The 16,341-nt window shown below is 41.2% G+C and overlaps 2 protein-coding genes across 4 annotated transcripts in view; one reads left to right on the top strand and one right to left on the bottom strand.

Moving 5' to 3' along the window:
- Positions 1-6,373, bottom strand: part of LRRC31 (leucine rich repeat containing 31) — a 28,429-nt gene extending 22,056 nt beyond the window's left edge. Inside the window, exon 1 of one of the 2 annotated variants that reach the window (XM_038145883.1) lies at positions 6,334-6,373. The gene's annotated coding sequence lies outside the window, so the exon portion shown is untranslated. Of the gene's footprint in view, positions 1-2,930; positions 5,488-6,333 lie in introns of those variants that run through there. The other variant, XM_038145884.1, reaches the window with a different exon arrangement.
- SAMD7 (sterile alpha motif domain containing 7) lies at positions 452-15,793 on the top strand. Of its 2 annotated transcripts, none has more exons than XM_038145885.1 (9): positions 452-658; positions 5,552-5,655; positions 6,367-6,493; positions 6,623-6,759; positions 7,810-7,888; positions 10,225-10,904; positions 11,596-11,717; positions 11,988-12,098; positions 12,763-15,793. In XM_038145885.1, exons 2-9 carry the CDS (start codon positions 5,553-5,555, stop codon positions 13,033-13,035), a joined length of 1,632 nt encoding a protein of 543 aa, XP_038001813.1. In that variant the 5' UTR covers positions 452-658; position 5,552; the 3' UTR covers positions 13,036-15,793. The 2 variants fall into 2 exon arrangements, with proteins under 2 accessions (XP_038001813.1, XP_038001814.1); XM_038145886.1 differs by having other exon boundaries at positions 5,524-5,655.
- Positions 15,794-16,341: the final 548 nt, after the last annotated feature.

Below are 16,341 nucleotides of genomic sequence, written 5' to 3'. Positions count from 1 at the left end.
TGGCCAGTGAGAATTAAAGAGTAAATTGCCGGCTTGAGCAGTATAACCAACTGATCCCTGTGTTAGCCTCACAATATGCTTAACAGGATTTCCACCTTGCAGCTCCCCCCAATCCCATCAGGTACACAGCTCTGGGGTATCACACTTCTGGGATGACTCCTTGCTAAGTCAGAAGTGCCCCCTTTCTAAAAATCAGTCTAAATAGGTAACACAACAGGGGAGAGCAAAGCAATTCCAAACCTTGTCTTGTATTTCTTGTTGGAACAGGAAGATTTTAAGTGAATGCATCAAGCATCTTAAAAGCTAACAACGGCTTAGCAGGTTAAATGTGAAATAGGTTTATCAGCTCAGTGTAGTGCTCTTCGTGTAATTATGTTTTTACAGCCTGGCTAGGGGATGGTATTGGAGAAGAGCTTGTGATGTCAGAGTGGGGAGGGCTTAGGAGCAGGGATGAGAGCTAATCAAGACAAGTTCAGTTTGTATTTAAAGTAAAGTCAGCGTTAGTTAAGGCAGTTTTTGACATGTTAATCTTGATGTGTTTTAAAAGCTGCCAAACACATTAGTGAGGCAGCCTGGAAGGAAGGCTCACAGAGAGGGGACACACTTGGATGTTCATGGTGGCTTCACTGTACCCAAAACTAACGTCTGCACGATAGATGTAAGTATACATGAAATAAAAAGTGCTGGGTTTTTAATGTAAATGGTGATGGAACACCTGTTAAGTAATACCAAAAGGTGCATGATTTTTCAGATTAAATAGGAAAGATTTGTCTCAAAGCAGAAATGGAGCAGATCAAAGCAAACTTGTTTGTGGTGACTTAATTTAAGAGCAGCACTTGAGTGCACAGAGTGAAGTTAGGAAGAGGCAGGGTGGTATAGAAGAAGTAAAGAATGTGATTAACTCAATTCTGATTTCTCAGCAATCTGCTATAGGTACTTTTATGGGTAAATAATTCTGCATATTCAGGTGCAAATACCATATTTCTTACGACATAACTTGATCATTTTAGAAATATTTTAAGATCTGTTTTGCAAACAGAGGCTTTTACTTTGGAAGGTTTGTCCTTGCATACTCAGTATTTTTCTAGAAGACTTTGGATTCAGATTGCATTGCTTGTTATATATATACAAATATTTCCCTGTCTTGTCTGTCCAGAACAAAATATTCTTAAAAGCTAAGTGGTTGTAAATATATTTATCCTAATCTTTGTGCTAACTTATCTTATAAAGTGAAACAGAAAAATCTCAATATTTCATAGTTATTTCCTGGTGCAGTGGATTTTCCAAATTAGTATGCAATCAGAAGTAATCAAGGCCATCATCACAAGATATATTTGGCTGCGTTAGTCTGACGTAACCACATTAGATTTAGCCAGTGAAAAATTTGGCTATATGTGTGTAAACATCATAACAAGCCCCAGTGCTGGCAGCTTTGTGGAACACCAATGGACACAGTGGGACAGATTTTTAAAAAATATCTTAAGGTAATGAGGGTTCCTTACATTTTGTCATTATCTGACTATGTGGGCAGAATCAGCTGTAGACTGTGAAAGGCTTGGGCACTATTGCATTGTGTATGGAGTGAAAAATTCAAGCTCCTTAGTTAGAGAACATGTGAATGTCCAGACCTCCACAGCAGAACATGGAAAGTAAGAGTAAGAGTAAGAGAGGGAGGCAATCCTAACTCAAGTAATTCTCTCGTGGTCTGATACTTCAGACTGGAGCTGAAGATGTTCAGTGTGTTTGAGATGCTGAATTCTGAGCCTGTTCACAGGGTCAGGTGTGCAATTTTACATGCTAATCTCACATGGGGAAGAAGTTTGTATTAAAACCTGTGACTTCATACATGAATTTGAATAATAACAGTGGGTTTAGTATCTGACATCTGTGACATATGTATATTCTAACATATCCACAAATATTTTTAAGATGTGTATGTGCGGTATTTTGCTTTGTAAAAAAGAAACCTGACCTGAAATGATTAATGATGGAAACCCACATCATCTTGATTTGCTTTAGTGGTGGAAGACTCATCAAATGTAGGATTTTGGAAAATTCAAGAGATACTGCTGCAGTATTTAATATCCTAACTGAAAAGGGCAGGTACCAACGATTCAGGAAAAATTTTCTAGATTCAAACTCTCAGTTAGCCAGTTAAGTTAAAGAATTGCTAAATTAAAATAGTTTTAAATAGTCTAACTAAAACTCATTCCTCTTCCCACTACCTGGTTACTTTTGGCACTGAGAGAGTTGTCATTTGCACTGACATTTCATGTAAAAGTGAGACACAAATCCCACTAAAATTCAACTGCATTTCATTTGGAAATACCAGCCTGGCCCTCCAATGATCAGAAAGCTTCCTGTCCCACAATTTTCATTTCCAGTATTCAAAAATAAAATTAAAAAGCAACACATTTATTTTTAATGCTTTAAAAGTAATAATTATCAAAAAGTAAAAAAATACAGTTTAGTTTCCTTTTAACTGACCCTGCTTTTGCCAATATTTTGCAATCTCTAGGCTTCTGCAAGAGTCTAAGAAAGAGGATAATGTTTCAAGTGTCATCCCTAATTATGAAATAAATCCACAAGGAAAACAAATGACATCATGCTTTTATCTCTGTGTATATAACTGATGTAATAGGAAGGCCCATCCCTTGTAAACATCTCCCTGTGCCAGTTTGCCAGGATCCAGGGTGGGTGCACAGCGTTCTGAGTGCATGCACACACTTTCTCCACTATTTTCATTAGTTCTTGCTTAGCTATTGTACTTAGTTTTTTAACAGGAGTTGTTAAAGCCCTCAGAGTGATCCCAGAGAATCCTCGGAGTGCTGTCACAAACACAAATAAACCTCAGCCCTGTGCTGTGCAGAGACCAGTCCCGTGGTCACAGCGCCGAGCTGAGAGGGAGAAGTGCCCGGCGCAGTTCCCACCTCAGCTGGGGAGTGTCCTGGACCTCTGTGCCTCCAGTGCCACATCAAACAGCAGGAATTCAGCTCCCTTTTCCTCCACCGTCTGTCTCTGGCCCCTCACAGGCTTTGCAGGCCCTCTGTGTGTGTTTGTGCTCAGCACACAGCATCTCCACCTCTGGGTTTAGCCCATGCCTCAGCCTGGGTGCTGCCTTAGTGGCACAGACTCCCCTTGCCCGCAGCCGTTCCAAGGGGAACAAGATGAGCTTTGGTTGTGAGCCCAGCTTAGTTCCTGAAGGATTGAGTTTGCCAGCACTAAGCCTTGACTACTGGCTGAGAACAGCATGTTTAAAAAAAAAGAGTGACTTGCTGCTCACAATTTTACAATCAGTGGCTCAAGAACGGGCAGGTCCATGTCTCCCAGCCAGTGTGAAGGCATGCAACACAAACTCTGCTGGCTGACACATTCAGTATAAATAGAGTTATTTTCCTTTCTTTAGGGAATGTATCGTTCTCAATCCAGTTTTAGGATTACACTCTAATCTCAGTCTCTGAACAGTCTGGGCCCACATATCTAGGATTAGAATTTAGCCCCACAGCCTCTCCAATGGCACCTTACTCCAATTAAGAAGACATATTTCATGCTCCTGTATGACGTAATGCTAGCATAATTGCTTTTTTCCTTTCCAAAAGTTGTTTATTTTGCTGATTGTGGATTCTGGAACAACTACAATATCTAGTTTTATGACCCTCAGCATAGATTCAGAGCAAGAACCCTTGATCCAATAACTAATAACATGAAGACTATTAATAATATTGGAATATTTATCTATTTTTTAAAACAGTACCTGATTTCTCAAGCAATCAGGTCAGCTTTTTCTAAAAGGGAAGCCAATGGAAATGCAAATGAGATTATGAATATCTTCATTCATAGGTTTCTCTCATAAGCATGAATACATGTTCATATTGTGTGTGTGACTGATTTAGCTGACACAAATTTACCTGAGCATTTTAAAAAATACTCAGCTTCTTCCAACCTGTGGAGATACTGCTGTGGTTCACTAAACATGGACTTTAAAGAATGCTAATTCCATGTGTTTTTTGTAAATAAAAGCAGTATTTGTAAATGAAATCTCAATGCATTTAACTAAAAGAACAAGTCTTCCAACAAGTCTATATTATATATGACTAAACCATATTTTGCCAATGCAATTGATAACATCAACACGTAGACTGCTATAGACATTTTGAAACTGTTGCATGATTATATTTGCAAATGCTCCTGGTTCATGAAGTTCGTGTCTTGCCACTTCTTATCTAATAAATTGAGACAGAATTAGTCCTGGGTGAGTGGTTCTGCCTGCTGCCAAGAAGGGTTTGCTAAGGGTAAGACTCTAAAGGCAGAGATTAACTTGTCTTCATCCCTGTAATGTGCTGTACAGCCAGGATTTGGACAATAGGATCAGAGCAGAGCCATATATGAATCTAACGCTGGACAGCTGGTGTGTATGAATTTATATCAACACTGATGCCAGATTTTGAGCTCCCCTCAAATCCCAGCTAATAAATGTATCAGAAGTGTACTTTCCCTGTTCCCTCACAGATCCTCCTCAGCTGGTGTGGTTTCTAACATGTAAGTTGTTACGAAAATAGTATGAACCTAAACCACCCTAAATTTGACCTGCAGGTCAGAACCCCAGCTAAGTAACTGAAAAAGGTGTTTTCCCAAATGGAATAACATGGATTAGTCAGGTTCAGTACTTCCTCCTGACACAGAGTTACATACAAATCTTTACATTAGGTTATTAAGCTATTTATCGCACCTGATCATTTCAATACTTCACTAACAGGAAATTCAGGGAAATAAAGAAGAAATTTAATTCAGATAACACACACACACACACAAAACATGTCCTTTAAACTAAGTTTGAACCATATGGATATTTTGCCGTTCAACTTGCAGAAAGAGATTAGAATTCTGGTGGAAATAACATCTCAACTTTATATCACAAATACCACAGTTATTTTTATGTACCTGAGAAGAAATTCAAGATAAGTTAGATAGGATTGATTGGCACACTAATGAAAAAAACCAGAATGATTTCATGAAGCAACTCCAGTGAAAACCTCAGTAAGGAATCAAACCTTCCTTTTGGCTTATGATGACCCAAAAACTGGGTCAGTGCAAGCAGTAAGCCACAGCTTCAGTGGAAGAAGATACCAAAGAACTTTTAAATCATATTATTCCATGAGTTTTTCAATACTATATCTTTTCCATGTGAAACCAAAAGACCACACTGCCTACCTTTGCAAGGATAAGTTTTTTATCTGAGGCTCATTGTCTGAAATGGTGGTCTGAGAATCTTGATCATCTGGTGGATAATAATTGCATTGCCTACAATTGCATTGTAGGATCCAACAAGTCAGTGTAAGCAAGGGCAATATTTGCATTGTCCTGAAAACTGGAAATTTCTACATGGAAAACACTACAACCCACGGGCATGGAAGGATCCAGCTGTGATCTGTTTAGCTGGGAAACAACCTGCATAACCTTCTCTGTTTCTCATTGTTGAATGTCTTGTTCTCTCTTTGGTGCTGCTGTTTTGGTTCTTTACAGCAGCAGAGTTGTTGCTGTCTCCCTGCAGCATGACTCCCCGGGAGCACATGAGGAAGATGTCCATCCTGGGGGAGCAGGGATCACTGGAGGAAAAGCACCTGTACCGGCTGGCAGGAGGCATGGCAGCAGGAGGTGAGCAGCAAGGAACCCCACTGCACACGTGCTCATAGCACTGCTGGCATCTACAACCTACCAGAAACAGCCAGCAGCAGGTTTGATGTCTTTAAAAGGTTCTTTCAAATTTTTCTTAGGAGTAACTACAGAAATATTTTGCTTAAAGTAATTAAAAATTAACACAGAGGGCTCTTGGAATTCAGTATTTGATTAGGAGATGCTGAGCATCTGGAAAACAAGAAAAAGGCACACAAGAACTCAGAACAAAAGTCACAGCTGGACATTATTATGTTCTGGTTCATCATGGTGGGCTTTTTTTTCTAGAGCTGGTTTCTCATGGCAATGCAGGTTTCACCCAGTATGATTTTTCTTAAAATGAACCTGTATTAGAAATGAAAACCCTCTCAGGCAGAGAACTTAGCATCCATGGCTATCTTTTGTTTCACAGCATTATGTAAATTATTATTCATTGCAATTTGTCCTTTGATACACTTGACTGAGCACAACCTATTTATTTTTACTGCAGTTTGATTGAATAAATCTACATTATTTAAACGAAGTAGCTCAGGTGTCAGTGAAAACATGTTTTCAGTTGCTGCTATTTAAAAAAAAAGGTGTGAATTGCACTAGAGGAAACAAAACAAAACATTTTTTCTGCTAAGGTTATACCGCAGCCAGAATCACTTGCTAACTTACCCCACTGAGAGCAGAACTGTGTGTGCTTTGCAGAACTGCGGCAGCGGCAGGAGATGCTGATGAGGAACCAGCTGATGGCAGTAAACCCGCAGCTGATGGGGCCGGGCCAGCAGAGGATGCAGGCGATCCCCGCCCAGTTTGAGCCGCGGCTGGTGGACAGGTACCGGGCACCAATTTCTGTTCCAGCACTGCAGTTAATCGCTCTGTGTGTGCTGTCCCTGAGACTTTTGGTTATTCTTAACTAAACTATATCCTCTGCATATCTGAATGGGTTTTTTTTTCCTCTCAGAGATCTGCTACCTCCAACTGAAATGATGGCCTCAGCTGACCCCAGACAAATCCACATAGCATCCCACCTGGGACCCACAGTCCCACAGCACCCCAACATGCCAAACCTGTTGTCCAACCGTGTCTACCCAGGCCCAGGTAACAAAGCACCCTCTGCATCCTGAAAAGTGGGACCATGTGGATCAGAAAGCCAACTGCACCTGCTAGCTTTCCATAGGTTTATTGCTAGTGTCAATAACAGTTTATTTTATTTTATTTAGAAAAATAGTCTCACTAAAAGGAGGCAGCCTGTGCCAGTTTAGGTCTAAGCATGTCCATTTTATCCTTTGTTAAATACAGTTCTCAGTCTTTTGCATGTTTTTGTTCCCTCCTTTTCTTTTTGTATTTTTCCAAGCATTTTAACACCCAAACAAAAGGCTATTGCTTAAAAATAGCTCCTCATCAACACTTTTACTCTACATTTTCCTCTTATATGAGTATTGGCTACTTTATACAGATCATATTCTCTAATGATAATACCACATGCCACTTAATTCATGTAGGGCAAATACAAGTCCTTTCTAATAAAGGCTCAAAATTAGAGGGCACAGCTCCAAGGGGAAGGCTGGACATGACAACTATGGCATTCATGTCATGCTGCACAAAAATTTACATGTTACTTTATACAGAGTGAGCTTAAGAGTTTTTCTTTGAGATGAGTGAATGTATTTTCAATGTCACATCAATACACCAAGAAAAATTTCTGATTTCAGCATCTTTCCGCACCTGAACATGGATCTCAAGAGGAAATGTAATTCAAAATTAGACAGCATCCAGGCTGAAAGCAGTCTTGAAGGAGTAGGTTTGCTTTGCTCAACTGAGGGCTATTATTTTCTGAGCAGTTATATGTACTTCAAAGGCATACATCACCAAATAAAACCACCCTTTGTGGTTAATGGCAGGTATTCCTAACTACAGATCTGATCCTGAAAACACTTGATGATGGATTTCATGTTCTTTCTAAATATTGCCACCAAAACAATGACAACAAATGGAATTTAACTTGAAATCCTATCACTTTCCTGGTGAAGCCCACAGTTGAAGACTTACAAAGATTTAAAAGTGTCTCTGCATTGCTTTGGGGGTTGTGCATTTGCATGAGGAAACCAGTGAATTTTAAAGATTTTTTTTATTCCCCTTCCCCCTAAGGATACAGCTTTCTGCAACCAGAATCCATGGAAGCTGTGGCCAGAAGACAAGAACTGGTTCAAAAGCAAAATATTGCCAGGTAATCAATAGCAAGCTTGGCTCTGAGGTGCTCTCCAGGATTAAAGCAGCAAAGTGACTGAGACTGTTTTTCAAGTCACCCAAAGAAGCAGAGGGCCCTTGAGTATCAATTAAGGCCTGAAGCTACTACTTTCTGTTTGCCCCATTTTGCTTTTATTCTTAAAATGATGTAACAAAAACAATCAAACCTCTTAGCTTGGTTAGGGAAAAGAACAAGCTACAGCCACAGCCCTTGAATTGTGCATCCAAACACCCTGAAGTTACAAAAGTTCAGAAACAAATTCAAACTTTGCAGCTGTGTGTATCACACACAACACTTCAGGCCCATAGCTGGGCCCTTGGGACGAGCAGCTGTGTCTCCACCCAAGCAGGGTGGGCAGCTTTCCTGGTTTGACCAAGGAGTTGGACTAGCAGAGTGACTGCAGGAAGTCCAGTTCTTTGTGGCAGTTTCAGTGTAGCCAGTAGCTGGTTAAGAGACCAGCAGTGCGCTCCTTCATGGCCACAGAGGAACTCTAACCTCAGCCACTCCTGCACTGGGCTGCACTACTGGGAGTGCCCCTCACACAGTGAGAGGAAGAGCAAAGAACAGCCAAGTGCTGTGCATTCATTAGAAAAGAATTATGACGGAAGTGTTTTGAGCTCTTAAGTCAGCAAAGCTTGATTACTGAACTCCTCTAAGCACAAGATTTGCATCAGCTATGCATTTCCTATAGCTCTTGCCACATGGCAAAAACCCTGAGAAAAACAAGTGAAATAACAAGCAGCAAACATGACCATTTCATGCACCCACAGCCACATCAGAGCTGGTGCTACCTGTTCAGGTTCTTCCCTCAGCCCACCAAACACCAAAACTCCAACATGAAACAGCTCACCTACACCTTAAAAACCTTCTACCCCAGTTTTTGGCCAACCTGACAATTTTCACCGTGTTCACACAGCTTTCTGCAGCACAGATCCCCTTTAGGGCTGCACTCGCTCCTTTCAGCTATTCCAGAAACCCGGTGTTGACAATCTCCTGCACTTGGTGCAACTGTGCTGCTGAGCATCTGCATTCAAATCCTTGTTCTTCAAGGGACTCCGCCTCATCCCAAAGCTCTGTTTGCTGGTCCTGACAGGAACAGACTATCTCAGCTGGAGGAGGAGGCAGGAATATAATGCTTTCTACTGTCTATTGCCACCTCAAGAGCTGGGTGGGAGTAATTGCAACCAGGCAAAATGTACAAGGACGCAGTACATAGCCAAAACACTTCCTTTGTATCTCTGAAAGCAGAAAATCAATAAGTTGGAGGTTGTTTCAAAGATTAAAAGAAGGCAGAGAAAAAGCCTTGAATGGTGTGATAAAATAATTCCTCCTCATACCAAAAATCTGTATAGATAGCTTTTGCCCAAACTGTTTTCCTGACAGTTTTACACTCTCTGGAAGATCAAACTCTCTGTGACCTGTTATACTCATTGCAGTATTAAGAAAGCTATCTTGATGCACTTTAAAGTGCTTTACTTCACAGGCTCTTTTCCAAAGATGGAGAAATCCCACTGAAAGCTCCTCAAAGCTCCTCTAGGAGCTTTACCTTTCTGTTTGATCACTGCCCTGGCTCCAGAGAAAGCTGATGCAAAGGTTACAGCAGAGACAAATACTACTATTTCAAATACAATATAAATACTTGTATTCTCTGTATTGCACTGGCAAGCCCTCCCCTCCCAGGAGCAGAAGGCCAGCACAGACTCTGGAGCATTCATCCAGAAGGAAGGAGAGCAGTTGAACACTTCCCACCAGGGTCTCACCCTTTCACACTCTCAGGCACCATGCTCAGGTGCCAGGCACTGTGGAGGGTTACTCAAGAGACTTAGCATTAGCTTGCTCTGAATAGTTGCACAGGTTCCATAGATAATGTCATTCTTGTTCTTTACAATTTACAATATCACTGGAATTCTGCAGTTTTTGGTACAAATTTCTGAGTGATAATATAAATCAATTATTTTCTTTAGTCTTCAACCCCTAGATTCATATTTTACAAATGTGAACATAATCCTCATGTCTGGATTGCCAACATGCAAATAACACTTTTTTGTCTGAAGTATTTTCCAGAGCCATGACATGGAAGATGTGTTTTCCCTTTCTTTTAGCTTACTGTCTATATCTGACAGCGTATTAAATACAGCCAGGTTTGCCATTCCATCTGCAGTTTGCACCCTCTCACACACAGCAATATATGGAACAGACAAAACAAGCAGTAGCCTTGCCTATTCGTTTATCTGAGTTTTCTTCTGCTGCTGAAATAAAAAAGGTGATGAAGGAATCGAGCTGCCCTAACTGTTTGTGCTCTGTGTGTCTCTTAGAATGGAAATGGAGATGAGTGCTATTTTTCAGCAAAAGGAAATGGAGAAAGCCCACAGGAAAGGACTCCTGGGCCTGGAAGCCCCTTTCCTTTACCACGGGATGCCAGCGAGTCCCATTGCTTTCCGTGGCAGGCACAGACTCCCTGAAGGGCACCTTGCCAACGACCTGTATGTCCATCGTACCACCCTGGATGAGATCCACGGCAACACCATGCTGATGGCAAGCAGCCCGTACCCGCCAGTCGCCACCCTGCAAAGGGAGAGGGGGCGCCGCCCAGGGAGGAGAGCTGGAAATCACAAATCTGCCGAGGGCAGTGCCAACGGCACAAAGAGCCAGGCAGATGACAAAGCCACGGACTCTGCCTCAGCTGCGGTGGATGAGGAGAAAGAAGACAAGAAGGAAGTAGAGGTGGAGGTACCAAACAAACATGAGCTGAGCAAAAACCAGACTGAGCCAGCTGTAGTTGCCAAGAACTGCAAAGAGTTTGAGCAAGGCTTGAGAAAAAACTGTGCTACTCATGAAATTCCTACTGAAACCACCAGCTGCAGCAACACAAATGAGAAAGAAGCCAACAGCTCCTGCGCTGCTTTTGATGACAAGTACCTGTACCCTTCTGCAATCCCATTCTCAGCACTACCATATGGATTTCCAGTGCCCAACAACCCATTGCTACCTTCAGGTTTGTCAAATCTCCAGATTAGAGCGGCACGTTGATATAATCTGGCTTTATTGATTTGGTCTCTCAATTCTTCCCTCTGTTTTAAGTGAATTTTTGGTATTGTAGAGTCTTTGCAACTAAAAGTAGAATTCTAATGCTGCAAACAGTAATATCTGTATTCAGCTCATGTTTTAAAAAGGAATTTCAATTGAAAAAAAAAAACAAAAACCAAACAAAATTGCTGAAGTTGTGAGTTAGCCTCTCTTTTCAGCCCACAACTTTTCTCTATGTCCTAACTTACAGTAGGTGCCATGGACTAGCAAAGGCTTGGATCTTTTCTACTGAAATATTAGTCAAATTAAAGTAACAGTAAAGTCTAAAGAAGCAAAAGCACTGGATAATGCACTCATTAGAGGAAGTCCTGCAGCATGATTTGTATGTGTAGTGACTGGTAGGCACAGCGCCAGCAGTAAACAAAAGAAGCCACCAAAAAAAAAAAAAAAAAACCCAAAAAAACCAAAAACCTTCAGAACCAGGTTCTGCTCATTACCTGGTGATTTTGTGTCTAGGACTCCTGTATCTGCAAGTGACTACACCCTGCTGTTAATACATTAAGTTGTAAAAGATGTAAAAATTCTCATTACAACAATCATTTCCTCCTGATTTGCCAGCAAAATTCTACCAAGATAACTTCTGTGTTTCCTCCTCAAAGGAGCCCATGGCCTGATCCTGAATGGAGAAGATATTTCTTCTGTTGAAGACATTCGCAAGTGGACAGTTGATGATGTGCACAACTTCATTGTCAGCCTCCCAGGCTGCTCAGATTATGCCCAGGTGATTATAAACATTCACCACACTTTCAGGTCTTTAGGACCATCTAGATTTAAATGTTAGCAAGCAAATGTAAATGTAGGAGGGTAATTGATTGTCCCAAAATTACAAGTATAGTAGTAGTATTCTTTGTGCAGTTAGAAGACAAATACAAAGATAAAGCAGTAAAATTATTATTTCTTCTTTTTATTGTTTATGCCTCAGGGTTAAGCATGTAAAATAACAACCAAAGTCTATTTTAGCACACTACGATGTGTTTTATCATTTCATCAGATATTTAAAGACCATGCTATTGATGGAGAAACCCTTCCACTGCTAACAGAGGAACATCTCCTGGACACAATGGGATTAAAACTCGGACCAGCACTAAAAATCCGCTCTCAGGTATGATCATTAAATGTATGCCAAGATGGTGAGTCACAGAGACATGAAAGTGCCAGAAGATGACAGGAGGGAATTTTTTCCAAACGAAAGCACTTTCTTTTCACTGCTAACTGCTGCAATATTGGGAGAAAATAAATTACTCCAGCAAAGTTTTCTTTTGCTTCCCTGCATGTTACCACTGCACACAAAGAGACACCGAGGAATATGACGTTTTTCAGTAACAGACTCTCCCTCTCTGTTTGCAGTTTTCTGCCCTTAATTTCATCCACTAATATCAACTCTCTCTGTGTTTCTGCTGTTGCTGGTTCTTTTCCTTTTCTTTAACCCCTTGTACTCTCTCCCTCTTCTCTCATTCCAACCACCTGCCCCACTCCTGGCTGGCAGTTTGCCTCCCCTCTGTCCCTGGGTGCTGCAGCACCCTGGGAGCAGGAGGATCCTGCTGTCAGGCCCAACAGCCCTATGCTGGGTATTGACAAGCTCCTTCCACAACCTGGGCCTAGAAAAATATAAGAGAGTGAAAATGGAAAAGATTTTTTTCACAAGAATTTGATAACCCTTTGGGATGCCTGGGATGCCCTGGTGCTGGTGCACCAGAGTCAGGCTGGATGTTTAATGGCTTTAATAGCAAGAAGTAATTGCTGCAATTGTGCCTTTGTCTTTAAAGGTGTCCAGACGTCTGGGCAATGTGTTCTACATGATGAATGTCCCTCTGCCCGTGCCCCTGCCTCCTGCTGCAGGGAAACCCGCAGAGCAGCCCTCTGACATGGCCTCCCCTCTGCACTGCAACAGCAGCGGTGACACCCTGGACAGTCCCTGCTCCCAGGACCCAGAAACTTCCCAAGCAGTGGAACAGATGGTTTCAGAAAGCAGGGAAAATCCATGTGACACAGCTGGATCCCAGGCTGACTTCCAGATGATTGCTTTCCAGAAAAGTTGAGCTAAGTCCTGGACATAACATGTTTTTAATAATCCAGGAACCTCTAGTTACAAAGTGTTTGAGAAGAAGCTACAGCCTGAAACCTCTGTAAGGCTGGGGCTGAAGGAAGTAAGTTGCCAATGCAGCATGGGGAAGTGTTGTATATGAAAGGCATTCAGAAGTGCAGCTACAGGTCAGTGCAATTACTTTCAAGTGCAATTCATTGAAAAGAATACCAGTAGAGTTAACAGGTAAATTGAATTTTTCATTGAAGTCCAGGGTTATCACTGAAAGCTGTCAGAGACTCAGAGTGCACTGTATGTGTGTTCCAGTGGGCAATGAGAAACTACATGGAAAGGTCACAGCTTCCAAACAGAGCTGACTTCTGCTTCTGTTGAACAAAATTTATACAGAACATTCATATGGAATTCATTGGGACAGTACAGAACTGCCTACAGAATACAGACAAATAGACCCCAGACTCAGCAGTTTGAGTTAATCCATTGCTGCTCCAGAACTAAGCCTTTCTAAGTGCCTGGCAAGGGTATACAGCTTATAAAGATACACAGATTGAACATGAAAACACCACGTGTGACAGCAATTCTAATGATTCCAAAGCACTCTTATCACCAGGGCTGGAATTTGCTTTTCGTGACTGCAAGCTGAGATGAGTCACCAGCCTCTGCCACTAAGGCCAGCCACTTGGACAGTGACATTCCCTGCAGGCAGCAGGCTCAAAGCCACCTGGTTCCTTCCAGCCTCTGCCAGAGCACCCTTCCCATCGGCTCACCTGGGCAAGCCATGGAAAGCCCTTCCCTCAGCAGCAAGGGCAGTGTTCTTCACTTTGGAAGAGGCCATCAGTTTAGCCTGAAAGCTCCCTGTTCTCTGGAAGGATATGGTTTCCCCTCACTTCTGCTACTGATGAGTCATTACCTCACAGCAAACAAGGACATGAAAGAGAGCTTTTAGCTAAGGACAAATCCCCAGCATTGATCGTGACTCCTGTGTGACTTATCCCTTCCCCTTTTTAGGGGTTTGGTCCTACACTGGTTTTCCATGCAGATTTTGGAAGTCAGTACACTTCCACTCTCCTCCCTCAAGAACTCTTTACTCCAGAGGACACACAAATATCTTTGACAAAATCTAGTTCTGAAATTGAAGGTTGATAGATTGTAGACCTGCTGTATATTGCTACTTTAGATTCTCTCCCCTTAGTTAAGTTTGTGTGGCCTCAGGTACTGAAAGCCCAAGAGATATGAAGCTGTTTAGATGGTGAGTGGCTAAACACGAGGAGGGGAAATATTTCCATATTCTATTTTTTTTACTTTAGCCAGAGATAAATTGTTTCATGGTTTTGTTATATTTGTGCACTAGATAATGTGTGGTTAGATTATTTCAACAGCAACCTTCGATGTCCATGTTACCATGCTGTCCAAACTTTGCAGCCTTCGGAGAAATGACAAATATCTATATTCTTTTTAGCATATGAAAACAATTTCTAACTTATCTTTTCTACAGTTGACAATCATGTTGACAGTGTCACTTATCTGATTAAACAGAGTTAATGACTTGGTTTTCTAAAGGCATCCTACCTCCTCTCTGTGTGAAATATTCGATTCAATCCTCATGAAACCTTCTCCGCCCAGGAAGGGGAATCTCTGACACTGTTCAGGGGAGTCAGGCCAGGAGATGTCGCTGCGAAGCCATTCGGTCACCTGCTGTCCCTCGGAAGGGAAACGCAGCACACCTGAAACACCGGGGACATGTTAAGGGCAACGATATCGAGAAACTTTATTTGTTTTTCTAAAGTAACAGCAGAGAAGCTTGACTTGAAGTCCCATATGCCAGGGAGGAAGGATTGAAATGTGGTTCTGAAGGGTGTGATTGGTTTTGTAAATGGGTCAGACATGAACAATGCCAAAAGCTGAGCAAGCTGGGATGCAACATTTGCAGCCTTGCAGTACTTCTGAAATTAAAAACACCAAACATACAATCCTTTGCACATACTGCCCAAAATGACAAAAGGAATTGCTTCACAGCTTCCTGTACCGGGGAGACGTGCTGCAGAGCCAAAACGCAATAAACGCTGAACGGTAAACAGCTGTGAAGTGGAAGAGGAAGGAAAGGGATTTACCTACACAGACATAATAGATTCTATTTCTAATGGAGGAAATACCACTAGTAATAAATGTTTCCTTTCCTACAAACACTTCTGAGAAATGAAAATAACAGGTAAAAATAATTAAAAAGTGCACAGAATCAGTAGAGAGACCAATATTTCCAGAGGTTGATGTGTTTTCAGGAATTGTGTTTATATGCAAACATTGAGGCCTTACTGATTCTCGTGTTCTTTTTGGACATTTATTGTTTATTCCAGCTGCAAGAGGGTTCAGGTAGCAATCACAAGTACCTAAAAAAGATAGTAGAACTCTGCTTCCTAATAACTTTCTGGTGCCTGTGCCACCACTGCATTAATTTTTTCTGCAATGCAACTAAAATCACAATGGGATGCAGATGAAGTGTTTTAACACACGCTGCATCATTAGAAATGTTTCATTTAACATCTATTGCTGTATGAGTCCTTAGCAGTGATGCAGTTAACAAAGAAGAGAATGTTTTTATGAGGTGTTGTAGAAGTTCCTGATTTTGTCTGTATCCACAGTAAATGAGTGGGCTCCTAGGGGCAGAGATTTCAATTTTTAATTTTTTTTAATAGTGCCAATGTTAAAGAAAATATTAATAAAAAGATATAACAAACATATGGCAAAATGGTGCTATATCCTAAATAACAGATTTAGGAAAGTCCTGAAGAGGAAGAAATGGTTTGTCTTTCCTACAACAACCTGGGTTTCTGGTCTCATTTAGGTTGCAGATGATGATGATGTAGAATACAAACTCACAAAACTCACATGGAGCTAAATAGATAATTCTCTGGTCAATTTCCCAGGTGAAGAATCTCTGAAAAATTCTATAATATTACAAAAGTCACGCAAAATTCTCACCAGGTCCAAGTCAGGCAGTCATTTTAATTCGGCATACAAACAAAAGAACAGGCACATAGGTTCACAAGGTGATGGTATTTCAAACTGACCCATACCCATGCCACCAGCTACTTTACAAAACATTACATTACAAGGCTTTATACAATTGTGATTCTGCCACAGAACAGTTTTCAGGATGTTAAATTATCCTTTGAGTATGAAACAGAAAAAATAACCCGCTCTGGTTTTTAAAATCCCTCTAGTTTTTAAACTCTCTAGGAATTTATTGTATTTTCAACTTTCCAATTACCCTCATACAATGTTGATTTGTTGTGCAGTGTTTTGA

The sequence above is a fragment of the Motacilla alba genome, chromosome 9 (genome assembly GCF_015832195.1).
Source record: "Motacilla alba alba isolate MOTALB_02 chromosome 9, Motacilla_alba_V1.0_pri, whole genome shotgun sequence".
Taxonomy (NCBI): domain Eukaryota; kingdom Metazoa; phylum Chordata; class Aves; order Passeriformes; family Motacillidae; genus Motacilla; species Motacilla alba.
This window is presented reverse-complemented; position numbering and strand designations above follow the sequence as displayed.